At 46.9% G+C, this 25,471-nt stretch overlaps 9 protein-coding genes across 10 annotated transcripts; 3 read left to right on the forward strand and 6 right to left on the reverse strand.

Moving 5' to 3' along the window:
* Positions 1-71: 71 nt before the first annotated feature.
* Positions 72-868, reverse strand: E1B28_013523 (uncharacterized protein). The gene is made up of 3 exons (XM_043158685.1): positions 618-868; positions 408-557; positions 72-337 (listed from the first exon to the last, which is right to left on the reverse strand). The coding sequence occupies exons 1-2, from the start codon at positions 804-806 to the stop codon at positions 426-428; spliced, it is 321 nt and encodes a 106-aa protein (XP_043004039.1). The 5' UTR covers positions 807-868; the 3' UTR covers positions 72-337; positions 408-425.
* Positions 869-2,294: 1,426 nt separating this feature from the next.
* Positions 2,295-5,692, forward strand: E1B28_013524 (uncharacterized protein). Its single transcript, XM_043158686.1, has 20 exons — positions 2,295-2,848; positions 2,910-2,929; positions 2,982-3,062; positions 3,129-3,218; positions 3,278-3,464; positions 3,525-3,793; positions 3,847-3,954; positions 4,004-4,055; positions 4,112-4,165; positions 4,226-4,334; positions 4,397-4,418; positions 4,484-4,591; positions 4,655-4,795; positions 4,845-4,933; positions 4,996-5,037; positions 5,086-5,109; positions 5,164-5,186; positions 5,244-5,411; positions 5,468-5,543; positions 5,593-5,692. Exons 1-20 carry the CDS (start codon positions 2,359-2,361, stop codon positions 5,615-5,617), a joined length of 2,178 nt encoding a protein of 725 aa, XP_043004040.1. The 5' UTR covers positions 2,295-2,358; the 3' UTR covers positions 5,618-5,692.
* Positions 5,693-5,910: 218 nt separating this feature from the next.
* Positions 5,911-7,638, forward strand: E1B28_013525 (uncharacterized protein; the record flags this gene model as incomplete). The annotated part of the gene is made up of 5 exons (XM_043158687.1): positions 5,911-6,272; positions 6,336-6,815; positions 6,881-7,069; positions 7,116-7,327; positions 7,386-7,638. The coding sequence occupies exons 1-5, from the start codon at positions 5,955-5,957 to the stop codon at positions 7,636-7,638; spliced, it is 1,452 nt and encodes a 483-aa protein (XP_043004041.1). The 5' UTR covers positions 5,911-5,954.
* Positions 7,639-7,739: 101 nt separating this feature from the next.
* UBC7 (Ubiquitin-conjugating enzyme E2 7) lies at positions 7,740-8,690 on the reverse strand (the record flags this gene model as incomplete). 2 transcript variants are annotated; one of them, XM_043158688.1, is made up of 7 exons in its annotated part: positions 8,549-8,690; positions 8,469-8,495; positions 8,348-8,415; positions 8,254-8,286; positions 8,123-8,186; positions 7,913-8,053; positions 7,740-7,852 (listed from the first exon to the last, which is right to left on the reverse strand). In XM_043158688.1, the coding sequence occupies exons 1-7, from the start codon at positions 8,622-8,624 to the stop codon at positions 7,740-7,742; spliced, it is 522 nt and encodes a 173-aa protein (XP_043004042.1). In that variant the 5' UTR covers positions 8,625-8,690. The 2 variants fall into 2 exon arrangements, with proteins under 2 accessions (XP_043004042.1, XP_043004043.1); XM_043158689.1 differs by having other exon boundaries at positions 8,469-8,690.
* A 143-nt stretch (positions 8,691-8,833) lies between these two features.
* On the reverse strand, positions 8,834-13,263 carry RPC2 (DNA-directed RNA polymerase III subunit). The gene is made up of 15 exons (XM_043158690.1): positions 13,099-13,263; positions 12,506-13,047; positions 11,970-12,452; positions 11,437-11,918; positions 11,113-11,384; positions 10,615-11,055; positions 10,477-10,556; positions 9,997-10,415; positions 9,862-9,935; positions 9,751-9,804; positions 9,573-9,698; positions 9,502-9,508; positions 9,406-9,442; positions 9,068-9,341; positions 8,834-9,013 (listed from the first exon to the last, which is right to left on the reverse strand). The coding sequence occupies exons 1-15, from the start codon at positions 13,186-13,188 to the stop codon at positions 8,966-8,968; spliced, it is 3,429 nt and encodes a 1,142-aa protein (XP_043004044.1). The 5' UTR covers positions 13,189-13,263; the 3' UTR covers positions 8,834-8,965.
* A 315-nt stretch (positions 13,264-13,578) lies between these two features.
* On the reverse strand, positions 13,579-15,083 carry E1B28_013528 (uncharacterized protein; the record flags this gene model as incomplete). Its single annotated transcript, XM_043158691.1, has 5 exons — positions 13,579-14,165; positions 14,233-14,269; positions 14,323-14,568; positions 14,632-14,937; positions 14,997-15,083. The coding sequence occupies 5 exons, from the start codon at positions 15,081-15,083 to the stop codon at positions 13,579-13,581; spliced, it is 1,263 nt and encodes a 420-aa protein (XP_043004045.1).
* Positions 15,084-15,246: 163 nt separating this feature from the next.
* On the reverse strand, positions 15,247-15,793 carry E1B28_013529 (uncharacterized protein; the record flags this gene model as incomplete). Its single annotated transcript, XM_043158692.1, has 2 exons — positions 15,247-15,590; positions 15,682-15,793. The coding sequence occupies 2 exons, from the start codon at positions 15,791-15,793 to the stop codon at positions 15,247-15,249; spliced, it is 456 nt and encodes a 151-aa protein (XP_043004046.1).
* A 950-nt stretch (positions 15,794-16,743) lies between these two features.
* E1B28_013530 (uncharacterized protein) lies at positions 16,744-21,778 on the reverse strand. Its single transcript, XM_043158693.1, has 27 exons — positions 21,654-21,778; positions 21,565-21,594; positions 21,346-21,510; positions 21,239-21,286; positions 20,575-21,185; positions 20,242-20,514; positions 20,104-20,188; positions 19,720-20,042; positions 19,616-19,668; positions 19,537-19,561; positions 19,339-19,478; positions 19,185-19,282; positions 19,109-19,131; positions 18,954-19,055; positions 18,777-18,888; positions 18,672-18,716; positions 18,524-18,616; positions 18,371-18,466; positions 18,282-18,312; positions 18,085-18,225; positions 17,923-18,025; positions 17,738-17,857; positions 17,638-17,674; positions 17,429-17,583; positions 17,211-17,368; positions 17,075-17,155; positions 16,744-17,020 (listed from the first exon to the last, which is right to left on the reverse strand). Exons 1-27 carry the CDS (start codon positions 21,697-21,699, stop codon positions 16,942-16,944), a joined length of 3,273 nt encoding a protein of 1,090 aa, XP_043004047.1. The 5' UTR covers positions 21,700-21,778; the 3' UTR covers positions 16,744-16,941.
* Positions 21,779-23,820: 2,042 nt separating this feature from the next.
* E1B28_013531 (uncharacterized protein) lies at positions 23,821-25,325 on the forward strand (the record flags this gene model as incomplete). The annotated part of the gene is made up of 10 exons (XM_043158694.1): positions 23,821-23,904; positions 23,959-23,977; positions 24,032-24,275; positions 24,333-24,365; positions 24,417-24,438; positions 24,497-24,575; positions 24,637-24,774; positions 24,827-24,914; positions 24,984-25,098; positions 25,155-25,325. The coding sequence occupies 10 exons, from the start codon at positions 23,821-23,823 to the stop codon at positions 25,323-25,325; spliced, it is 993 nt and encodes a 330-aa protein (XP_043004048.1).
* Between the last annotated feature and the right edge of the window lie 146 nt (positions 25,326-25,471).

Consider the following 25,471-nt stretch of genomic DNA (forward strand, 5'->3'; position numbering starts at 1 on the left):
CCATAAGTATCTGATGACTTGGAGTCTTGGAGTCCTGAACGCACTATCTAACAACTCTCTAAGTTCCCAAGCCCCGCTATTCATTGTCGTGTACTTATGAAGCTGGAAGCTAAAGCTGGTTGATCCAAGTACTTCTTTTTAAGTTTTTACACGGATCTGCTACAGTAATCATGCAGACTTAATGGGGCTCACGGTTCTTCCATTAACCATTCTCCAACGGGGCCCGTTAACAATTCTGTTATAGCAAAGTTTCCCATATCCACGCACGGAAGACGCATTCTTGGCGGTTATATCGATGTCAGATGCCAGCGAATTGATGGGCATCGTCGAGTGCAGTCTAATGTAATTCCCAGACATGCAAGTAATGAGCGTTGAGATAGTATTCCTGGAGTTGTAGAATCACTCACTGAAATGACGAATGATGATTACCAGATTCCGAAGAAAATTTTCCATAATGGTCTTCTTATGCCTTGTGCACTCTTCTCGAAACCTTCGACCAGACGTTCGTAGTGATGGGGCACGGAAGCCGGTTTCAAGATCTTGTCAGATAGCGAATACTGAATTGACATACCCAATCAGTACAAGACGCAAGAGTTTCGCGGGAGAAGCACACAGACCCGTTTTTGTATAGTGCTATGCTCTAAAGCTTGGACCGCCTGAACTGCTCGAGGAGTGAGCTGAGGGTGTGTCGACAAGGATTCGAGGAAGACCGATAATTGAAGATGAGGTCTAAAAGGATCTTTTGGCCAATTCCTAGCCATTTTGAGCATGCTTTGAGCATGTTTTGACGAGGTAGCTGTAGCCATTCTGACTGTTGAGAACAAGTTGAGAATAAGAGCCTCGCGATCGGTTGGGTGTTTCGGGCACGGTATCTTCTGATTCCCACGCTACATTACATACTGCCCGAGGCTTTCACCGCGGCTCCCCACATGTACAGTGGTAAATTACTCACACTGATCTCTTTACTTATCCACTTCTCAAATCTGCTACTTTCCGGATTTACAAGATTATCGACTGGCTGAATCCGGTCCAGTCCAAGTCCAGTCCGGATTGAGGGCGCGGGGTGACCATTGTGATTGTTGAAGATTGAACATCGAAGGCTCCCCGTTCGACCTCAATGATCGTTCGTCGCTTCTGAGTAAGTACTCCAGTTTGATTTCATCTTGAATGTTTCTAGAGACATCATTAGTCTTCACACCCTACTGAGATACCAAAATCTCAAGTCTCCATTCCAGCGGGTATCTGGAGGTGTGGTTCGCTCTACCACAGCATAGGAGGTATTGGAGAATGTCCATTCAGGTCAAGATTTTACTAGGCCCTCAAGCTGAAAAGGTCCGTGATAAATTAAATTAACTTACACGAGCGACTGAAAGATAATTTAGGACCAACGTTCAGAAAACCCGACTCAAATCTTCTTTCCATCCCAAACCTCTCCATATCTGTCTTGAATCCAGGGGCGACACTTTTGGCTCTCCTTTGAATATTCCCTCGGACGATGAGTCGTACGCGACGACCAGTTCCACTTCTTTTTGGCTTAGCCTCTAGGCCGCCCTAAGATCCAGAGTCTCCCAAAATGCTATCTTCTAGACGCTCGCCGAGATCTCTCCCACAACCGCGAGAACTATTGGTGACTAAGACTCAACATCCTTTGGCTATGGTGATTTGTCCAATATAAGGTGAAATATCCGAGTGTTCTCACATGCGTACTGTCCGGAGTGTAGTTTTGGAAGCTAGCTCTCCAAAAACACCGAAGGCTGACAATATACCCGACGACAGCTAGAATTTTCTCAGGTCTCTTCTCAACTTTATACCCTCGATTCGGGTCGCTTTTCGGTGTTTATTGCCCACAATTTCACGGTTCAAACCGTGCTGCAGTCCTACTGAGGAACGCATGGAAAATCTCAGGTCGATCTTTGTTCGCTTATTCTTCCTTAGGTTGAGGTCCCGGCACGTTCAGAAGTCCGAGGGTCTGGCAGTGACCGTCAATAGTATAAGTTGATGCGGGCGGCCAAAACCTTCAAGCTTCAAGCTTCAGGGGTGAATTGTTGGCATAGAGGGTTTACTATGGATAAAATATACCGAGATGATGTTCACTGTGTCATCGAGTACACTGTGTACTCATAAAACAGTAAATCCTGTATATTATTGTCTCGAATCACACTTGCAGTCTACCAAAATCTCTATTTCTCGTTGTATCCCTAACAAAACGGGTGGCGGCGAAGTATTGATGCACTGCCACTATTGTAATTGCGCCCAAAACTGGCATTTTTGATTGATAGACAGCTGCAGTCGTCTCCTGAGCAGTACCTACCCCTCCCCTCCCCATTGCTGAGGCCTTGATTTCATCGCTTTACCGCCATGGGCTGCTGTGGTGAACCAATAGATGCTTCGAATAACGACAATTCCAACAGGCCTCAACCATATCCGATGGGATTCGTGAACCAGCAGCCCGGGCCGATTTCCAGCCTGGAAAAACCAACATTCCAGAACCCGTCACCTCAACCTCTCCCTCAAGCATATCTCGGTCAACAGCAGAATGGGTATCATATTCATAGCCAAACATTACAGCCTTCGTGGACGGGCGTCTCGTCGACACCAACACAATTCTCTTCCTCTCCACCCCCAGGAACACCATTATTCACTGGGACAACTTCGCCTACATACAATGGTTCACCTCCTCCAGTAATGACCGCAGAATCTCTCATGAGACCTCCAAGCACATTTCAAGGGAGCCATTTTGGAATCTCTACACCGCCGCCAATGAGCCCTCAACCTTTGCAACCATTGCGAGCGGAATCAGTTACGGTGTCGTCGCGCGAGGGAAAGATGTCAGTTTCGATTGACTTTGGTGGGTTCTTGACGTCTTGTTTTTGCCTTGATTTGAAATAAACCTGGCGTCTATCCAATAGGGACCACGTTCTCTGGTGTTGTAAGCCCTGAAGCTTTATTATTATTCTTCCTCCTAATGGCCCCCTTATCAGGCGTATGGGTCATCGCGTATTGCCGGTGGACAAGTGCAACAAATTCTAAACTGGCCGGGAGCAACCGAAACTTTCAGAAAAGTGTGTCAGAAGCCTATTTACGCTTTCTTTTTTCTTTGCACTGGTTCTGATCATGAAATTCATCAGATTCCGACGTGCCTTCTGTACGACGAACATGGTAGAGTTCTCGCTTGGGGTCTTGAGGCAAAGAACGCGGGTCCAATGCCCGGGACGCTGGTGCGTGAACCATTCAAGTATCTACAAACCAGAGATACAATCGTTGACACGTTTACCAGAGATGTGAATGGTTCAAACTCTTTTTGGAGCCCAATGCCCTTCGCGAAGAATCCGCCATAGATCCTCGACTTCCTCCACTACCACCTGGGAAGAAGCCCATCGATGTCATCGTTGACTTTCTCAGTCACTTATGGGAGTATGCGAAAGTCCAGATAACTCAGGTCACCGGTGCCGTCTCTGATTTGGGTGAGCTTCATGGGGGTTGTTGTGTCGATTAGGTTCTGGAATTGACATGAAGCTGAACAGACACCGCGGATGTATGGCTGACCGTACCTGCGGCATGGGACGCTCAAGGCTGTAATATCATGAGGGAAGCTGCTATTATTGCAGGACTTGTGCAGAATGCTCGCGCTGGCGATGATAGAGATTGGAGGGATCGTTTGAGAATCATTACCGAACCGGAAGCAGCTGCAGTCCACTGCGCTCATCTGACGGACCTTCATCATCTGAAACCCTCCCAGAACTTTGTTGTCTGTGATGCGGGAGGCGGCACAGTCGATCTAGCTGTTTATAAGGTAAAATAACACTCATCTCGATGATCATTTTCCTCATCCGAGCGATGTTGCAGATTATTGGACAGATGACACACCTCGAAATCGCAGAAATAGCTGCAAGGTCCGGTGCCAACTGCGGCAGTCTATTCCTAGACTTGCGCTTCAGGGAGCTTGTCAGAACGGTAATCCTTTTCATTTTCTGAGTTTCTTTGGTCTAACAACGAATCTTAGTTACTGGCAGATCACCCTGCCCATCTGGATCCAGCCTCGCTCGCGTATTTTAGTGCGTGGCACGAACAATTCAGGGTTAAACACTGTTTTAAAAACATTTCCCAACAGTGCACTCGTTCAGTGAATCTGACAAACTCGATTACGCAGGGGTACAAGATGACGGTGAATCACCATATCCGTTCGGCCAAAGTCGTTCCCCGTAAATCTGACATCACTTTCCAGAAACGACATTTCACTTCACATGCTTCAATGTCGAAGACGCTAATGACCCTTCCGTTGGGCTCATTGATGGCCAACTTTCTATACCTGGCGTGCTACTACGGAGAGAAGTGTACGCTCTCCATCAAATTCGAAAGTTCTCACAGTCGTACTGAATAAGATCCTTCTGAATAGTTTTGACCCGGTCATTGAGCAGGTATTTTGCATCAAAGCCTCTGGCTGAATTTGATATTGCTCAGCGCTTATTGGCTCACCCCCCAGGTGTTGAACCTCATCGAGGACCAACTGAAAAAAGTCGAACAACGAATCGATGCTCTCCTTCTTGTAGGAGGCTTTGCAGGGAGTGAGTATCTGAAGCAAAGGGTCGAGGTTAGCAGTGACTTCACTCACCTTGTAGCCTCAAAACTGACGAACGATCTACCTACTCGAAAGGCTCAATTCTCGTCCCGAATACGGATTATTGCAAGGCCTGCCGATGCCGACACTGCTACCTTAAGAGGTGCAGCGCGGTATGGTCTAGCCCAAAGGCCACTTGTGTCAAATGTCATCGCGCCACGATCCTACATCATGAAAGTACGTATACCGTTCCTATGTTTAGCTTCCAGAATCTCACTCGTAGTAGGTGAAATTGCCAGCCGACCAAGAAGACTGGCAAAAGCGTCCAGCGTATATTAAGAATAACGACGCTGGCTATCCAATCTGTGAGAACAGGTACATTTCATTCTATGTGGAACCGTCAATTGATTTACTTACTCGACTCGGACTCTTTTCAGATTACAATATCTCGTGCAGAAGGGTGCTATCATTAGAAAGGGGTACGTTGGTTTTTTATCCAATTGACCTTACTCATACGAAAACCTTAGGCAACGACTTACCACCAAGTTCTGGTGAGTTCCGATTAGGTTCCTCTGCACCCGCTCGTCAAGTTGAATTATTTTTAGCAAGTACTCGCAGGATGCTCAGGGTAAGAGTGCATCTGTTCCTTTTGGCAGGGTTCTTATCTAACCTGTTTGCTCCGCAGATTCTTCGTTCGTAGCTGTGTTATATACCAGCGATTCGGAAAAGACCATGCGATACACCGACGAAGGGGAAACGTCAGAGTTGTGCAAATGGACAGTTGATCTGTCTTCACTTCCGGCTTTCCAAGCCAACGCTTCCGCATCCATGACTCAAAATGGTTTCTACACTGGTGGGCACCTTTTATCTATCGACATCGGGTGTTTCTCAACATATTTTCGATGATAGAATTTGAGATCGGCCTGGAGTTGGACAGCGCAGAGGTTCGAGGCATCTTGCTATACAACGATGAGGAATGGGGAAGGTAAGGTTATTGTTGACCTAAAGGTTTCCGCGCACTGACCGCTTTCTAGGGTTACATTTGATTTCCTGAACTAGATCTCTATACGATGTCATGTTCTACTGGCAGCGTCCCGAATAATGAGCACAGTGAGCGCGACGCGCGATATTAAATAGAGCACACGTTTTATGTGTGGATAAGGTTCAAGAGGTGTTGTGGCAATTATCATCGTTCAAAATCTACTGATGAACAGATCCTGTGCCTCACTGGGTATCTCGCATGATGATACGATGATTTCTAAGGTATCCCGTTCTTCCCGATGACGATTTAGATCCGGCTATTGCCGTGATCATCTCGATCCCGAACGCAATCGAAAATAGCGAAATCGGAACAAAACTGCGTAAGCGTTCGGGTATAAATTCCAGAAAATTTTCGATGCAGTCGCGATCACCTTATAGCATGACCCCCCGGTTCACCATTCCTCTCAGTCAAGTATCTTTGCAAACCCTCTACGACGCCCTCCAACCTTGTACCTCTCGTGACGCTACCTTCGTCAACTGGGCTCAAACGTTCGGATGTAAACCACTGCTCGTGTTCGAACCCGAGGACGAAAATCAATGTGAAATGATATTGGAACTCGCCAGGAGGGAGGGAAAGGTTGTTAGAGCAGCCGGCATAGGACACAGTCCCAGCGACCTTGCTTGCACGAACGAGTTTTTAATTCGCACCAAAAACTTGAACCGGGTGTTGAAGGTGCGTGTCGTGATTCATTTTTGAATAAGGAAAGCTGATTCAACTGCCGCGAGCGCGTCTTAGGTGGATATTGATAAGAGGCGCGTCGTGGCCCAGGGCGGCATCGCTCTCAGCGATCTTCACGTGGAGCTTGAGAAACACGGTCTGGCGATGATAAATCTTGGGTCCATATCCGACCAAACCTTGGCTGGAGTCATCACCACTGCTACCCACGGATCTGGCGTTGAATATGGCGTCTTGTCCACCCACGTTATCTCCCTTGATCTACTACTTCCGGACGGCTCCCGCGTGCACTGCTCACAACAAGAGAGACCGGAACTATTCATGGCATCCCTTTGTGGTCTCGGCTCGACTGGGCTCCTGATCAACATCGAAATTGAAGTAGAACCCGCTTTCCGTCTCAAGGAATTCCACCAATCTCGAACGTTTGAAGATGCAATGGGAAACTGGCAAGAGGTTGCCTATTCTGGGGAACATGTCCGGTTTTATTGGTTCCCAGCTGCAGATACCATCATGCAGAGAGTAGCAAATCGCACACAAGAAGTAAGCTATTTCAGCCCACATGTTTACGATTTTAGGTGTCGGGAACTCAAGCGGTTTATTTTAAGGACAAGGTTTCGTGCTATAGTTGGCTGTGGGACACCTTGTGTGGTTATCATGTCGTTCACTTCATGCTGTTTCTGGGCCTGTTCTGGCCTTACATGAGCTCTTTAGCCTCACGCTTCGCTTCTTGGTTGGCGAGTGCTGATGCAATGGAAATTGACGATAGTCATCGGATTTTCAACTTTGACTGCCTAGTGAGCCATTTCTACCACATCATCATTCGAGTTCTGAATTCTGTAGTTTCTCCAACACACTACAGAATGGGCGATACCAATCGAAAATACAGAAGCCTGCCTTCGCGACCTCCGCAACTGGTGGATGAAAGAACGGGAAGATCCACACGGAATGCGGCCGCATTTCCCTGTAGAGATCAGATTCTCCGCTCCCGATGAGATATGGTTGAGTCCCAGCAACGGACGTCAGACATGTTGGATTGGGATCGTTCATTACAAGTTGAGCCCTGTTTGAAATTTTTTTTTCTTTTTTGTTCTTTCTGACAAATTCTTGCAGACCTTACGGAATCGACGTTCCCTATAGAAAACTGTTTTCTGGCTTTGAGCACATTTTAACATCGCATCAAGGACGTCCGCACTGGGCTAAAGCTCATCGGCTCCAACCTGAAGACCTTCGTAAGCGTTATTCACGCTTTGACGACTTCGTTCGCGTATTGGAGGAAGTGGATCCCAAAGGAATGTTCCGCAATGACTATATCAAACGCCACATCTTCGGACAACCTACAGACAGTCGAGTGCATCAATTATGACCATGAGCTACTATTCTTATTCCATAGCGTCCTATTTATGAAATAACCATGCTCCCGTTATAGCTAGCTAAGATAGGGTAAACACACATTTAATATTCTTGTCACAACCCAAGCTGTTGTTTGATTGACTCTCTCACGATTCTCTCATATTCTGGTCGATTATCCCGATACATTTTACAGCAATCGATGTTTGCCCCACTTTCCAGGTTTGGTTCTGTGTAGCCAAACCGGATATAAATGGTTGTTGAATCCGAGACGAAAACTTGTTACATACCAGCCAACATCGAGATGACACTGAGTATCACCTTCTCAACGCTCTGAACTGGACTCCATCTCTCTGATGCTTGTTCATACATAGTCGGATCGTCGCCAGGTGTGTGAAGGATCGAGATGCATACGTTGCCATCGGGATAGACTGACGAAAAAAAGCAATCAACGCTTTTCCGCCGGGACAACGATTTCGAGGAGTTCTGTTCCTGCTTACTGTTGGGATGGAATAGAGGAGGATCAAACTTCATCTTGAACGGTGATAATGGGTAATCGGTGGGCTATTTTTTGAGTAAATATTCCGTCAGGTAAAATCGTCAATGAAGATTAAGTTGAATGTAACGTAACAAATGTAAGGATCGCTGAAAACACCCCTCCTTCCTAGCGATTAAGAATGGTTCAGCTCGAATCCACAGTGCAAAACCTCGACTTTTAGCCTCACGAAGGGAGTATCCTTCGGCCCACAAATAAGAGCTTCCCATGTGAAGAAGTCGGATTCAGATATCGGTCCTTTGAAGCAGGAGGTTGAGTTCGTAATGCTGTATGGATGGAAAAACAATTACCAGCAGTGAACATGCCATCAGGAGCTCCTGAGTATCTCAAACACCTCAGCATCAGCCAGACAACGACTGTACAACCGAACCTCCTGCAGTAAGTTGCTTGTACTCCGTCATTAATCGTCGTAGAGCTGTAGCGCTTCCAGATCCTCGAGATGCCATTCTTGAGATGCCAGTAGGGTGTGAAGGCTAAAGCTGAAAGCGAGGGAGAGAGAGAGCGAATATCACGTGATGATCGATTTAGGTTTCCCGACCTCACCACGAAAAATCCAAATGGACTGAATGGGAGGGAAGGGTCCACTTGATGTCCCTTATTTTGAACCCCGACTGCTCTTATTTGATAAGATATCTAAGATCAAGTTAGGTCGTCTCGGGGTTTTCGGAGCACGTAGATTGCAACCCTGACGTCCATCGAGATGAGATACTGGACCTCAGGAATGTACATATTATAGTAGTATATAGTTCTTTTATTTTTGCTTCCTACAGCTACATCTTCCTGGAACTCAAGCATCATCTAGTACCAATCTGGGAACCACGTTCATAGCCATCAACTAGACCGGAAACCTCAATATTGCTGACCCAAACAAGCCAAGAAACCAACTCACCTCCTGAAATAACAGTTTGGCAGCATAAGGAATAGTCAACTTGGCCACCTTCTTCGAACTCTTGCAAAACGTACACCATCCATTATACCCCAACAACCCACATTCCTGACATGCGTTCACTTCAAACTTGTCGGAGGATAACATCAGACGTTCCAATAAAAGTTGGGTAGCTCCATATCCAATGAGGCAATCTCGTTCCATTTCTCCTAATCGTAGACCACCTTCTCGAGATCGACCTTCCGTGGGTTGACGGGTGAGCGTTGCGCGAGGACCTCTATCATCATCATCGAAGGATGTGAGTATATACTGAAAAGGAACTAAGAAAACCCAAAGCTTGCCTTGCACGAGCATGCATTTTATCCATCACCATGTGTTCTATGAACCAAACGTAAACAACTGGAGCCTAATAATCCAGGAAAATCCGTTTTGCTCACTTAATTTCTGAAATTAACGCAAAGGGATCGTTCAGTTTCGAGTAGCGGAGGAACAGAAGCCTTGGATATACCTGATAATAGATAGGCCCAAAATAAACATATGCTTCCAGCGGTTCACCAGTAATCCCGCTCGTAAGCATATCTTTGCCAGAATAGCTGAATCCGTGTTCTATCAACAGCCTACTCATGTCTTCCACCTGCCGTAGAACACTTAGTCGAAAGTTATATTATTCCGTTGAACCACCGTACCTTCGATCCTCCAAACGCGGTTCCGTATTGGAGTTTACCACAAAGAACACCTGCCTACGGGTAAAGTACAGATATAAGATAAAGCATGGGATAGAGACAGAAATTCCAGACCTTTCCAGCAAGCAGCTCTATCATCTTCCCAACCGTCATCCGGGACGGGAACCCATGAGGGTTCATGATCGTATCTGAACAGAAAGAGATATTCAATATCAAAATGTGCACCACAAATCCAAGTGGAAACCCCACCAGGAACAATCCCCTGATCATTGAATGGCATATCCTCCTGATTCACAATCAATCCACATACACCCTTCTGCCCATGCCTACTCGAAAATTTATCTCCCAACTCCGGTCTCCGAGTCTGCCGTATCAGCACTTTGATCAACGTCTGATCATTCTCCGTCTCACTGATCATCACTTTATCAATAATTCCCGCAACCGGTGATTTGTAAGTCATCGGTGTGTTCTTGTAAGGAACACTAGGACTGGTTGCTTGGCCAGTAAAAGTGTTGTCGTTCGCGTTGACCGGAGACTGTTTGTTGACGTATACATCCCCTGGGTCGACTCGTTCGTTTACTCCAGCTAGACCGTCAGGTTGGACGATGTCATACTTCTTTGCGATTCTCCCATTCTCATCCAATGGAGCATCCGCTAAGCGGTCAAAGCTGTTAGGTTGTTAAGGATGGTATCGAGGGACAGATGTAAGGAAGGGCAACAGCTACTCACGTTCCATTAGGATACTTTCGTATCAACGTCGTATTCTTCCTTAAGACTTGACATCGTCCATACCCTCGATCAAGACTAGCCTAGAAACAACATATTAGGCCCCATCATTCAGTAACGTCGCTCAAATGCCCCACACACCTTATTCAAGATAAGCGCATCTTCAATATCATATCCTGAAAAACTCATAACTGCCACCGTCGCATTCTGCCCCGCCGGAAGCCGATCGTACCCCACAAGCTCGATTGTCTTCGTCTTCACCATAGGCTGTTGTGGATAGACCGAAAGATACAAAAGTGTATCAATCCGATTGAACTGGTTATACCCGATCGCACCAATAGCTTGTTTTCCCATCGCGCATTGGTATGTGTTTCGTGGGGATTGATTATGGTGAGGGTATGGAATGAGACCCGCTACGGCTCCGAGAAGAGTGAAGGGCTCGATTTCAAGATGCGTGGTTCCAGGTACGATATTGGATTCATATAACGCGATATAAGTGTCATTTTCTTCGTTCACGTCGAGGTACTCAACCAGCCCAAGTCTGAGGAAATCGTCGAACACGAGTTTTCCTTTTTTCAATTCCTGCCGAGGCGAATACAGCTCAGAAACCGGTGACGAAATTGAACTCAGTACTCCTACCGAAATATGCTCTGAAGTCACTCTTGGTCGTATATTCTCCACAATGATCATAGGTCGACATATACGACCACCGTCGCTCGCAATGTGGACTGACTTGTGATGATGATTGATGTAAACGCTCACGAACTCGCTGAACCGTCTCGCCCTACGAAGTTTCCGGAATTGTGCCACGAATCGAGATGGGTATCGAGTGAGGCCTATGATGTTTCCGTTCACGTTCACGACGAAAGTGTGTGGGCCATAGATTTCCGTCCCAGTTGCCGAGGCGATATCTGAAAGATACATTAATCTGGATCCAAAATGGCGAGCTGACTGAGAGCGCACCTTCAACACCCAACATATACGCCAACTTGATGATAGGCCCCTCATCCACATCCGTAGTAATATGCGTCATAAGCGCTAGATTTTTCACCAAACCACATGCTTCCCCCTCTGGCGTATCACTAGGACAAAGCATTCCCCACTGACTAGGTTGCAAAGCTCTCGGACCACTGACCTTTCTAGTCTTTTCGAATTGTGAAGAAATCCTGGTCATCATTCCAAGAGCCGAGATGAAACTAAGGCGACTGAGCACATGCGTTACACCCGCACGCTCCATCCTAAACCGTTTTAGCGCCCAATTTCCTGTCGCTATAGCACGAACAAAACCGGAGGTGATGTGATCGCCCATGAACTGCATCGTGTTGTACGCATCGAATTCGCTTGTTCGAGATGGTTTCTTGAGCACTTTGTCGATAGCAGACTTAAGATTGGAATTATATGTTTTGAAGAGGTCTTCGAATAGAAGTGCAAGCAATTGACCTGCCCTTAAACGAAAATTAAGCAAATAGTAGTAAGAGAGATGGGCAGAACCTTACAATTCCAATCGTTTATTCCCGACATAGTCCCGATCATCGACCATCTTTTCATCATCCATAGCCATCAGAACGCGTCGCGTCATAGTTGCAACAAAGATGGCCTTCGCTCGCAAGTCGAGACCATTGATGGGTACATGAGCAAGAACAATGGTCGCCAACGCCTCTAAAGCCTCTTCCCAGGCAGGTCTTCTCGGACCAACTACTCGACGATTGATCTTCACGCGAGAACCAATCCACTCGAGCGCTTGTTGCCGGGTGAAGACACCCAACTTCGCTGCATCTTCTAAATTGGAGGAAAAAGCAGATTTATACGCCTCTGTACTTCCAGCAGTCAAGAGAAGGATCTCCTTGTCGGACTGAATTCCGAGAGCTTTCAACGCGATTACGATAGGAACGTCATCATGGATGGAATTGTGGCGGAGATAGATTTTGCCCTTTTTCGTAGTAACATAGGTTTTGGACTTTAGACCTCCATGCGTCGAACTTGTAATGGTTTGAGAAGAAATGCATGGGGTTCAATAGATCAGGGGACTCACGACGTACAAGATGCTTGAACAACACCTTTTACAGGATCTGCTTCGACAATGATGCGGTTCTTGCTGAGTTGTTCTTGTACCAGAATGACCTTTTCAGTTCCTCTGACCACGAAGTAACCACCAGGATCTAAAGGACATTCTATCATGCGAGCCAGTTCTTCCTCTGATCGACCTGCGAGGACACACTTGTTGCTTCGCAACATGATGGGTAGACGACCAATATTCACGTTCCTTTGTATGACTTTTTTGCCTCGGGTATAGTGTATTGTGACTATGACTGGTGCGCTGTATGTGGTATCGCGAAGTCTACATTCATTCGGGGTAACCTTCTTGTCGACTGCTTCCAATTCGTTTCGATCAGGAAACCCGACGTTAATGTCAGTGTACTTGAGCCAAAAACGAGGATCGACGTCTGAGGTGACTTTATTGTTGGCTTTGACTATGTTCTTGATGTCAACGTCGACAAAATAGTTGAAGGAGTCAATGTGTTGTTTGACTAGACCCTTTACTTTGAGGAATGCAGGTAACAAAAGCCATTTATCCTAATAGAAAGGTGAGGCCAAAGCCGTATTATCAGTTTCTTTGGGACGCACCTCGACTGTTTTGATGGGATCGGTGACTCCAAGTCCCCTCCAATTCACGTCCATACGATCCCAATCCTCGTTCCCCTCTCGAGTTCCCATAGTAGACAGAACTTGTCTCTGTGGCCTTCCCCTCCCACCAAGTTCGTGGATCGAGTTGATTGAGCGCTTAGTAAGCGCTCAGGGAAGGTTCTCACACCTAGCTGCCGTGATTTCGGTGAAGGGAAGCTTATCTCACAAAGTCTTCTTTCAGGACAGAATGCAAACGCGGTAACCTGAAAGAGAAGAAGCACAACCGCCATCATCGGCTATAGTAGCCTCATGGCCAATGGGAGTACGTCGTTGTTCCTCGACCGACCGAGTTGTCGGGACTAAACTGCCAGTCTACTGAGGAGAACCATGGGTTCCACCAGAATCTTTCTACTCGAGCAGACACATCGATTGCTGGCCACACTACCACAGAACCACCCATCAAACACCCAAGAGCAACCCCTACACATCAGAGATCTTGGCCCAAAGAGCCTGCATAGACGGAAAATTTGCCTGCTTACTCCTCGCAGGTTCCGCTTCAATCGTCGACGCATCCTGTGCAAGTATCACCTGCTCCCTCTCCGAACACTGCTGCCCAGCCTTGGTCTTTCTCTTCTCCAACTCCTTCGTCGCATCAACTTTCGCCGCGTTCAAGAAATTCCCAATAGCATTATCAAGAGTCGCAGCTCCCGTGGTCGTCCTCACACGAATCGCAGCATTCGTCAGATAACTCCGGATCTGTGCCGCTTTCGCACCATTGTTAACAGTCGCCCCGCGGGGGAGTTGAGCAGTAGCTACCCCCTTGAATTGTTGGACGTAGATGTTCTTGGCTTGGTTTACGCCTGAATCGAGAAAGACGACATTTCGTTGACCGTTTACAGCTGGGACGACGTGTTTGTCGATGAGAGCTTTCATTTTTGCGGTTAGAGAGATTCCTCCAGCTTCGGGGAGGGATTTAAATCCTCCTGCTTTGAGCATGAGTTCAGCGGCTTTGCAGGCACCGGTGTTTTGCATCACATCTGCGACGAGTTGAAGTTCAATGATATGGTCTGTGGACGCTCGGTGAGATGAGACTCGGAGAGAAATCGGAGATTGAGGGTAGCAGCGAAAACTCACCACAGGCGGTACCCGCTGGCTGGTTTTGTACTTGTTGCTATAATCACAAGTAAGTACCCGTTCGAGCGTTGGAGCATCGGCAGCTCTTACCTCAACAAGGTTCCCAGTGGCAGCATCGATCACAAACGCACTGGGAAGAACGGCTTGGCATCCATCGTTGGCCACATCCTGATCCCTCAACTCATGGAACCCACAAACATTTGTTCTCTTCTCAATAGAACGACCTTTGATCTTGACGTCCCTGTTGATATCCCGCTGGACGATGCCGTAGTACGCGTCCAACTCCTCGTCCGTTTCAAAGAAGGCACGTTTTCCTTTCTTCGGTATGGGGCAAGACTAAAAAGTATCAAGCGGCGTCAGAGGAAATTAAATCCACGGCAAGCACTTGTGATCACTGACCGTTGCGGCACCGGTCTTTGATGGTGTAGTTGCTGTCGAGTTGCCTGGAGGTTTAGTCGTCTTAGGCGGAGTCTTCGTCGTTGGCTTCGCTTTGGGAGTTGTCACTGCGGTTTTAGCTGTCGTCGCTTTGGCTTTGGGAGTCGTCACTTTAGCTTTGGGAGTCGTCGCCTTGGTCGTGGGAGTCGTCACTTTGGCTTTGGGAGTGGCCGCTTTGACTTTCGGCTTGGCCGCCACCACTGGAGGAGCTTTGACCTTTGTCTTTGCCTTGGTCTTCGCAGCGCGAACTTGGAGCCCTCCGGACGCGATCTGGATGGTTACGATGATTGATTAGCAAGGTGATTGAGAGCGTCAAGCCAAGAACTTACGTCATTTGGCTCAGCCAACGCCAAACATACGCAGCTAATCAGAATGAGAAGTAAGGAGAGCCTTCCGAGAGACAGGATGAGCTGCATCTCTGATGCTCTTGTGAGGGATAACGAAGGGTACAAAGAAGGTTGAAGGAGTGAGAATAAGGAAAGGATGAAAAAGCTGAGTAGAGATGAGTGGGACGCACAGCGTAAGGAACTACTCAGTTAGTCCTACTACTTTTATAGCTGGGGTACCCTGGCACTAGAACTAAGCAACTGAGTCTCCATACCACTCAGGGCGTTCCGAAAGTGACCGGAATCGTAAAGGTCGAACGGACGAAACAAAGTCTCTTGATGGGGGTGATAGTTGGGCATAGGTCCAAGCAATCATCACATTCAAATCATCACTGCCATTGGTGGCAAATAATAGCGGATCTCCTGCAGGTCGCGGCACGCCAGCACTGTGCCAAGTGCCAAGGGAAGTAATGAATTGTACCATCTTGTTAACAATTGTGAAGTGGCGCTTAATGTCGGAAACGCTGGCCCACAGAAGCTTGTCGACATCGAAATCAACTTCCTTCGAGGGCTGCTTGGCCTTCGGAAGAGACGGCTCTGTACCCTATTCGGTAAGTCAACTTTGTTTGCCTTGAGATACCGAGTATATATCGTTAGACGCCCACCACCACCTAACAAAGAGACTCACTTGAAGACAAACGTTGCCGTTGTGCGCTAGCAACCATCTCCGTGTGGCGCAATGTTTCGTGGTCGACTGATTGTGTCATCAACCGCATCTGGTTGGCCTCTTGGTTGACCATTGATGGAGGACTCGAAGATTTAAACAGAACATTGCGTTCAAATGGAATGCAGGAGGTCGCCCATCGCAGAACAAAGCTTTTCTGTTTCGGCATAATGATATCGGTATAGGACTACATCGTCACGAGACCTAGCTAAAGGACTTAATGACCATGATCAGCGCAACGAAAAAAGATACTAGAAAAGGACGCATCCCAAGTTGCCTCTTTACACCCCTTTAGCTCATATGATCACACAGAAGTAATTCTCGACCGCCTTCGATGACAGGGAATAACATGTGGGTGAAGCGTCGTCAATACATTACTCTTCCATAGATATCAGATCTCTGGTTGACTTCTCTTTGGTCCTATACTGAACAAGACTTTGCATGCGAGCTTTGCACATTGTCACGGTGAACATTGATAAGAGGACCTTGCATTAAGTTGGCGTCGTATGGTGATGGTGCAAATTCCGCGACCTGGCGGAGTTTGAATTACACAATCGAATTTGACAAGCTTCGCGGCCCAAGCGCACGCGTCTTTCAAGAGGTGACTCTACAGAATCGCTACTTTTACTTCTTGTACTAATCCCCCCCGGTGAGTCTATCCTGGCACCACCGATTGCTACCGATCGTTCTCTACCTATTAGGTCGAATCATTCCCAGACGCCACAGGGGACACTTAAATGGACCGCCTTTTGATGCGTTGCTGCGGCCTGCCTGTTTCATTCAGCGAATTCAATACTCAGACTGTTGTGTATTCCCGATATGTATCGACCTCCAATAGCTCAATTTCGATAGAATGCCATACTCAGGCTTCCCGCACTTAAAGTTCGGAGTGTCGAGTTTTGCGTAACGAGTGCACGACTTCCCGTATATATACCTAGGAAGTTTTCCCAGCATACCACCGGTCACTATATAGTCTGATAGGATCTCTTGTCACCCCGCGCTTGGCACTCTCAGCAAAACCAGGTACTAATCATCACGGTTTTTACGGGGTATTTTGCAAAGCGCACCGTCAAAGCCTATCACACCAGAAGTACTGTAAGCTCTAAAAAACAACGAACACCGCTCATTCCGCCTCCGAATGTATCCGTCGTTGGGATTCTTAGTATCTGCGGTGGGTGAATCGTAGGATTTTCCTCCCCGGGTCTATGTCACCCCCTTTCGAGTTCATTCCTCCGAGTCAGACTGCAAAGCCTGATCCAATCTTGCCAATATCTCCTTCTGTTCTTCCGTTGTCTGTTGAGCACTGCGAAAAGATTAAAAAAACGTTTCATCAAACCAAGGTCAGTTCCACACTTACAACTCCTGAGCAAACTGCGGTAACTCTTCTCTCGAGTGTATCATCCCAAGTTTGATCAACGCTTTACGCCTGCTAGCGAACCTAAACAAGTCCGAAAATCAATAAGAAGAAGAGATATTGGGTTCAGCAGACTAACATTTCTTCCGGCGTAGGCTTAGGTTTATGATGTTTCCGGATCGGTGGCCATTGCGGTCCGGGGGACGTGTTGGCTATTTTCCCACCGCCCTTTCTCCCATCACGCCTCGAGGGTGAAGACTGATTCGATTTCCTCGCAACCCGTTCCCGTCGAGTATTCTGGTAATGGTTGACCATGCGTAAACCAACAAAGGCCGAAAACTGAGCTGATCTTCTTACCTCCACAATCTTCTTAGCACGCTCTTGTTCAATTTGATTTGCCGCTAATATCTGATCATTGTGATGACTGTACGAAATCCCGATTGAAGAAAGAAGTTTTTCGATGCTATCCTCCCCGGTCTGCCGAGAAGCACTGCTGTTACCTTTGGGCGAGTCTAGAGAGGAGAAATGATTGAACTCGGTGAAGGAGAAAGCCTCGCGCGACGTACCTTCGGTAAAGAGCAACGATGCAAGCCCATTAACATCCTACAGAATTTTTTTTTAAAACCTGTTACACCGCAATGCAAAACCCCCACTCTTACAACTCACATCATCTTTGGTCTTGGCCTCCGCTTCCACCAGCTGCCGATCCTCAGCTGAAAGATTCCGAGTCTTGGAGTCAAGGTTAGCTAGAGCCCAATCTAATTGCGCCAGTTGTGCTTTCTCAATCTGTCCCATGCATTCTGTTCAACCGAAACCGAAATAGCCCCTCAAAACCGAACGCGATCACTCACCGCCACCTTCGTACTGGACGAGTTCTCATGAAGCTTGAATATATTCTTCAACCCAAACAACTCTCCCTTCTTCTTCGTATCTCCTTGTACGCCTGTAAAATACCTAAAGCGTAGTGCATGAGTTGAGAATCGAATTAAGCGGGCCAGGGTATCTTCACTTACCGCGTTTGCACACTAGCATCATACCCAATCGCCATCTGTTGTTGTTTTAACACTTGGCGTGCATAAATCAGTTCCTCCAAGGCACCCGCTCCTAAAAGACGGTAGACGTGAACATCCCGGGTTTGGCCGAATCGGAACGCCCTGTGACGTGATTAAGAAATAACGATGTGCACGGTGACAATCAGGACACATCTCACCTGTCCATCGCCTGCAAATCATGCGCTGGATCTAAACAAGGGTTCAATTAACGCCAACTCAAGCTTGTCGAACATGTTAAGAAACATACTCCAGTTGGGATCTTCGAAAAGGCGTGTGTGGGGATTGAGCTGGAAAAGACTGAATAAAAGAAAGCACCGACCGAATATGACCACTTTGTTCGCGCCTAGTTTACTGTGTTGAGCCGCAGAGATTTATTAAGAACCGCATAGGCAGCACATACCCGTTAGGTTGAGACCAACCCCTCCAGCGAGAGTCGTGATGAGAAAAATAAAAATTTCGGGATCAGAATGGAACTGGTCAATGAGCGGCATCCCTATCGAAACAATCATAAACATTTTTGATTCGAAGGAACCTGGAGTGTAACTTGCTATCTTGCGCCTTCGTGTCGCCACTAAGAGTCAGAGACTTATACGCTACCAGGTCAAGACTACCATCAGGATAAGGAATATCTTATCGGAGATCCCCCTACTCACATTCACTTTGCAGATGATATTCCAACATATATAACAACCGCTTTGATTTCGTGAAAATCAAGACTTTATTCGTCTTGTCTTTTTTCCATTCTGCCAGTAATAATTTCAACGCCTATCAAACAAGATATCAGCAGTCTAGATACACCCAGCAGGATGGGGAAAGAAAATGTATCTGACAAGCCATTTGCCACAATATTGGGGGAGTAACTCGATTTCTCCCGCCGTAGGAGCATTGCCATCGGGAAATATAACTTTTGAAAGGGCACGGTTTCGTTCCAGCTGTCAAAGTCAGGTCTAAAAAATGGTTAATAAGTCACTAATTCGATTCCCACCTGCTCTGGGGTGTCGTCCTTTCCTGTAATCAAGTCTCATAACTTAAGGACGACACATGATAACAGAGTAACGAACCGGGCATTATCAGAGCTAGGTGGTTGGACAACTTGATGAGAATAGACATAAACCGCAAGAGATCGGAGGCTTTGTATTGGTAACAACATTTCTTGGTGCTAATTTCTAGCATTTTAGACGGTAGAACAAAGTTGGGTGATGGACGATCACGCACGGCTTTTTCGAACCACACGAACACGGGTCGTCTTTGTGTATGAGCTGATGAACCGGCTCCATGTCCAATATTCTCTTGTACGCGAGCGATTGAGCTTTCGCGAGAGGGCAAAAGACTACTTGGTCGGTCTTTTTAGGTAACTGTTGGATGAATCAACTTAAAATTCGTCGCACGAAACGGCAAACGAAGGGCACGAACTTGATCTTTTATGATATCCTTTATCCTATTCATATATATTAGCAGAGCTGAACGACAATATCAGATTTATCAAACGTGCCTGCGCAGGAAGAATCGGGGAAGAAGCTTGTTCTTCAGGATTAGTGCGACCTCCTAAAATGCACATATCAGAAATAAACGAAAGCCACGAGCCATTCACCGCACCAAAGCCTTCGCGCGTTCTTCCTCAGACGACGACGTGGATTGACCAACTTGTAATGGCTTCGTAACGTAAGATTTCCACTGTTTGAGCGTCCCTACATGACCAGGATTCGTCCAGTCGAGGATCGTCCACATTTCATTATATGAATTCTGGATAGCAGTCCCAGTCAAACCGAACCGGTGGAAGCATTCAAATCGGTGATAAGCCTTAGCCAGTTTCGAAGAGGGGTTCTTCAACCGATGGACTTCGTCGACGAAAATACATGTCCAAGGAAGAGTATCGAGAAGATCAATATCGCCCCTTGCAATATCGAACGTGGTAAGGACTGATAAACAAGCCTTGTTGAGTAGAATGCTCGGAGGGGGCAAGTGTTGCATGGCCCTTACCGACGTCCAATCTCCCCATTTTGAAGTCCTTCAGAACAGCGGAGCGTTCGTTTCCGACATAAACACCTACTTCAAAGTACCCCCACTGATTGTCAGTCAGGATAACGCGAACATGGTATATCCAATCAGTTACTGTACCGTCTGGAATTCCCGCTCCCAATTAGGGACCACAGAGCTTGGGGCGATAATGAGACACGTTGGCCACGTTGCGTCAGCTGGAGGAAGCATTCTTCTCTTGCGCCAAGCTTCACCATCTTGAAGTTTTGAAACATGTTCACGTCTCCTCAATTGATCAGCCTCAAAGCCTTGCTTGTGCATGATTGCCGATAGGAAGGAAATGACTTGTATTGTCTTGCCTGAAAAGAGTCGTTTTTTTAGCTCCTTTACAATATAACTACGGAGTTGCTTGCCCTAGATGCAGACCGGGTAAGACTTTTCAGATATAACATGGCGTACGAAAGAAAAACATACTAGGCCCATGTCGTCACCCAAGAGTCCGCCACGGCCCTCACAATACTGTTTCCAAAAGAACCTAACTCCGTCACGTTGATATTCGCGCAGGTATGTATTAATAGGGCCGGGGATCTCGATGTTTTTCTCAGCGTCGAGGACACAGGGGCCAAGATGGGATTGTTGGGGAGATAGTGGAAACCCTGGACGCGGGTTCTGTTTTCCACGAGGGGCCTTCGAGTTAGGTTCGTCCTCTGATTCAGATTCTGCTTCAGAGTCTTCCTGACCGACGGATTGTTTGGTTGAATCGACAGTGCGCATAGGCACGTCTGGGTCCTCTACTTTCTTGTTCGTTTGCGGTAGCGGTTCCGGTTCGGAATCTGGCTCCGTTTCGGATTCCGTCTCAGATTCAGTGCAAGAACCACCGGATTGTTCCATTTCCCCTTCCCCTGCCACCAAAGGCTTACTTTCAGGACCAGAACGTATGTCTCGTGAGTTGAACCCTATAGTGGCCTTCGAGATCAAAGGTGCTTCCTCCTCCGATGTGTGGATATCGCTGCCTTCACCTTCATGGTCAGCTTTCGTATTGGCGTCCTCTTCCTCCGATTCTGATTGAAGATCCACATCATGACCTGCGAAATCATCCATGAAAGAACTAACAAGGTTGAAGAAGAAAAATAATTACCAAAATACTCCAAGAGAGGGTTTGAATCATAGTATTGAACTCGTGTCACTAGATAGTAAACTCTTAATTAACCTGAAGTTAGCCTTAAGAAGTCTATAAACACGAACCTCTGGGCCTTTTTGTCTCATAAAGGGGTTCATCTGACTCCTCTTCATTCTCTCGTAACCTTTTCCGAGTTTTCCGACTTGTTCTCTCCCGCTTATTTCGTCGTTTTGTATTCTTCGACTCGTACACGAATGCTCCGGCATTAAAATCGCTATCGGAATCGGTCTCTTTGCGAATTCATGAGTATAATAGTTTCATTGACCAACTGAGTTTTTACGCACCTAAAGGGGCCGGTATTGAAGCAACTTTGCCTGCATGATCGAAGATGGGGTCAGTATGCCGCAAGTAGAGAAAGAGACAGAATAGGCACGTTTTTCGTAGGCGGAAATTATAAATTCGGGTTTTGCTTCGGGCATACTGCCCAGAACTCTGACAGAAAGAGCGAAAGCAGGAAGGGGCAGAACGTGAAACTGGTGTGGGGGAAGCGAAACGACGTAGTGTGATGTGACACCCCGGTCCCCGACAATAAGACGCGTCCTATCACATGACGGGAATCAACATCCTGGACACTCCGGTCCGGGACGAACCAAAAAGGGGTATTACTTGGGCCGCCACCGACACACCTATGAACTTGAATTTCATGTAACTACTGCAGCTGGTCCCTCTGCACTCTTCCTGTGTCTCTCCAGTTGGCTACCTTCTACCGCCAGTACTGTCATCGACCCTGAAGTCGGAAAAACGGGGAAGTCGGAAAGGTGTAATATAGTGAGTGCTAGACTAGATTTTTGAGCAAATATACTATCAAAAAAGAAGGAGCAGGGTCTTATATGCATGCCTGACAATTTTCATGACGGGGGATGGGTTCCTCACTGAATTGTGGCAGTGGCACAATGAGGGGTCAGTTTTCCGACCAAAAATCGAAGCGTGAGAATATTTCCTAATCAGGAGATCGGCCACTGCAGCACAAGTACTCATCAACCTCTCGCCGTTCTTGGTATGTTACGACCACAACATACTTCTCCATCTCACAGACACCCAGGACTACACCTATAACTATCTCACAAGTCCCTGGAGTCAGATTTATATAATACACTCAGTTTTTTTTCTATCATTCTGACCCTAGATTGCAGTGACTACTTCAAGTTCAGCTGGACATGCCATGGGCAGGGCTCTCAGCACAGTTATATATACCTATCAGGCTACCAGAATCTATTATCCTTGGATTTTTATGATTTTTTTTGAGTCTACACAGCCCATACCTGCAAATATCCCAGATTTTTGTGTTTTACACCCAGAAATTGTTTCTAGAGGGGAGGAAACATTCCTGTCAGATGTCAGATTATCTTCATTTGCTCCCCTTAGGACCCAACAATGAATTGTAATAGATTTTGGTGCCACCAGTGCACTCTGACTGTACCTAAATAAGGAAAAACTACCAAATTAAGGTCATCCTCCCACAAGGACAGCCTCTATCAATGCATCTTGCAACAAGAGCATTTAAAATGAATTTATAGGTCCCAGGTGCTCAAACAAACCTCTTATATACGAGATATTGACGATTCTTGGACGATTCATCAATGTGTATGATTGTGTCACATGTAATCACGTTGCCGGCCCGTGATTTCCGACTTCGCCGTGGGGCCACGTTTTCGACACCCCCTCATTAAAAAATTCATATCTCAACAGCATTACACCCTACCCACACGAAAATTGGCAGGCACATACCTCAAAAGGTATTTTATGCAACTGTACTTTATTTAAAGGTTCTGGTATGTATTTTCTAAATTATATAAATATTTCTCCTTGGATTGCCGACTTCGGGGGCAATGACAGTAGCTCATATCATCAGACCAGAACATGGTCTTTGTCCGCAAGTTTTCGTTCAGTCTATCTGGTTTCTGCGCGTTTCTGCGTGTAGTACTCCATCTCATCTTTTGTTGTTCCAAAATGAATCATTTTGAGTACCTGTTTTGTGATTACAGAATAGCGTTTCAGGATCCTACGGCTCTCCTCTCCCGTGGGTGCAGTGCGAGACTGGGATCCGACTGGAAACCTACACGCCTTGTGGAGATACCTAGGAATCGTGGATAGATGGTGAGTCAGTCTACGGCTCACACGCTACATATCTCGCTCATATGATGGAACTAGCACTAGTACTCAACCTGAATCACGCAGGAAATTTGTCACCTCGACGACCACAGATTCAGTTCGATTTCTTTACGGGCGTACTGCACGACAGTGAGAAGTGCGTGTCCTTTCGTAGCTATCGCCTGGTGTACGATTTGGAACTTTGATAAGGCGCTGAATGCCGTCCAAATAGGTCTGCAATGGGTGGAGCATCACGAACGAGCGATGGCTATTAGTATATATCAGCCAATCGTTCAAGCTCAAGGTTTCGACTGGCCCGGGAGTAGTAAACCTTATCGAGACTGATCTTCATCATACCGCCTGTAACACGGATAATCCTGGCGAGGTGAGAGTACATAAAAGCTGTCCTGGTTCCCCTGATTCCGACCAAAGGAATAGTTGTGTCTACCATGGCTTCCAACGGCACTGATTCGACCGCAGATATATTCCTGAGCCTGAACAATGTATTTATTCTGCCTATGAGCACTCTACTGGTGAGTTCTCCTCTCATAATCGAGTCTGTGCTCACAGTGGACTCCCTTCCCTAGGTCATCTACGCAACCTATGGTCAGACTAAAGCCCTCATCCTAAACATGCCCCTACTAACGAGCTTTCTATTAGGCATTTACATCGTTATCTTTGGGTTATCCATCCACGTTCTGACCCGGCAGCGGAGTACTCAAGCCGCACGGAAATTGTACCTGTGGTGCACGATCCTCCTATTCTCTTTGGACACTCTCTACGTCGCTGGGTACACCATGCAGCAGTTCCGTCAGGTCATGATCCAATACGAGGCTGCAAGGACAAGGAAACTTGACCATCTTATCGAAGACTTGTTCAAGGACAGGGCTATAGATGTTGGATTGTAGGTTCTATGCGTGTGGCTTCTCCGAACTCGTTAACTAACCGACAATGTTTTTAGTTCGATGTGGGCTATCGTTGTGGTGTTGATGAAGTACGTGCTTCAGCTACTTGATACATAGTAAGGTTGACATCCTGAGCATAGTGCGGTCGCTGATTGCACATTGGTACGCTTCATGATACATCAACAATACAGATTGAAAAGATAGCTAATCCGAGCTCAAGGTCCATCGCTGCTACGTCGTTTGGGATTCAAGGAAGCTCGTGCTCTATCCTCTGGCCTTTTTGTCCTTTGCAATTAACGGTGAGCGTTCTTTTTGTGTCTGCATCCCGAACAAGCGGCACTGAAATGTTCTCGACAAAAGCCATCCTACTCGGAAGCGGAATTCGAGCGCTTGTCGATTACTTCACAGAAAGCTCCCTACTAACATTATCAAATGATATCAACAACGTCGCATTTGTTACAGCAGCCTGTTTCAACTTCATCTTAACACTTCTGACTGGTATATCTCTCTCCATGACTCTCTCCACTTGCGAGCTCAACAGACCCCTTAGCTGGCCGTATCTGGTGGATTACCCGTGAAGCTCGAAAAGTCATGGGCAAAGGCATCGATACGAGATACAAGAGGGCTATGAAGATTGTGTACGTACTCCACTGATCTTCTTCGCGCGAATCTGTGCTCAAATCGGGGTCAATCTCTCCGTTACGCAGCATCGAATCTGGTCTAATATATTCGACAAGCCTTCTGATCGTGTTCATCTATCAACTTATCGTGGGCGGCTTTCCGGTTCCCTTTGATCCTACTGTCATTCCCGCACAGCTATCGGTTCGTATTTATGTTTCTCTTGAATGGATTGGTGCTGACCCGTCTCTCATCTGTAGGGTCTGGCTCCCACGATTATCATCGTGAGGGCAGGATACAATAGATCCGTCGAGAACGTTGAGGTCATCTCAACGTTCAACGCCGGTCCTGGAGACTCGGAACAGTCCATGTCCGACTCCAGGTCTGAAAGGGAAAAGGCGCAGCCACGTTCTTCCGTTGTACGATCTTGAGGTGTCTTTTCCCCCGTAGTTGGGAGGTGAGTTAGCTTGCAAGGACGTGCCTTTCATATAACATTACATGCTCACGCCACTTCAGACTTCCCGCTGCCAATATTTATGTCATCGCCGCTAAAGTATCAGCTGTTGAAGCCGGAGGA

This window comes from Marasmius oreades, chromosome 9 (assembly GCF_018924745.1).
Source record: "Marasmius oreades isolate 03SP1 chromosome 9, whole genome shotgun sequence".
In the NCBI taxonomy this organism is placed as follows: domain Eukaryota; kingdom Fungi; phylum Basidiomycota; class Agaricomycetes; order Agaricales; family Marasmiaceae; genus Marasmius; species Marasmius oreades.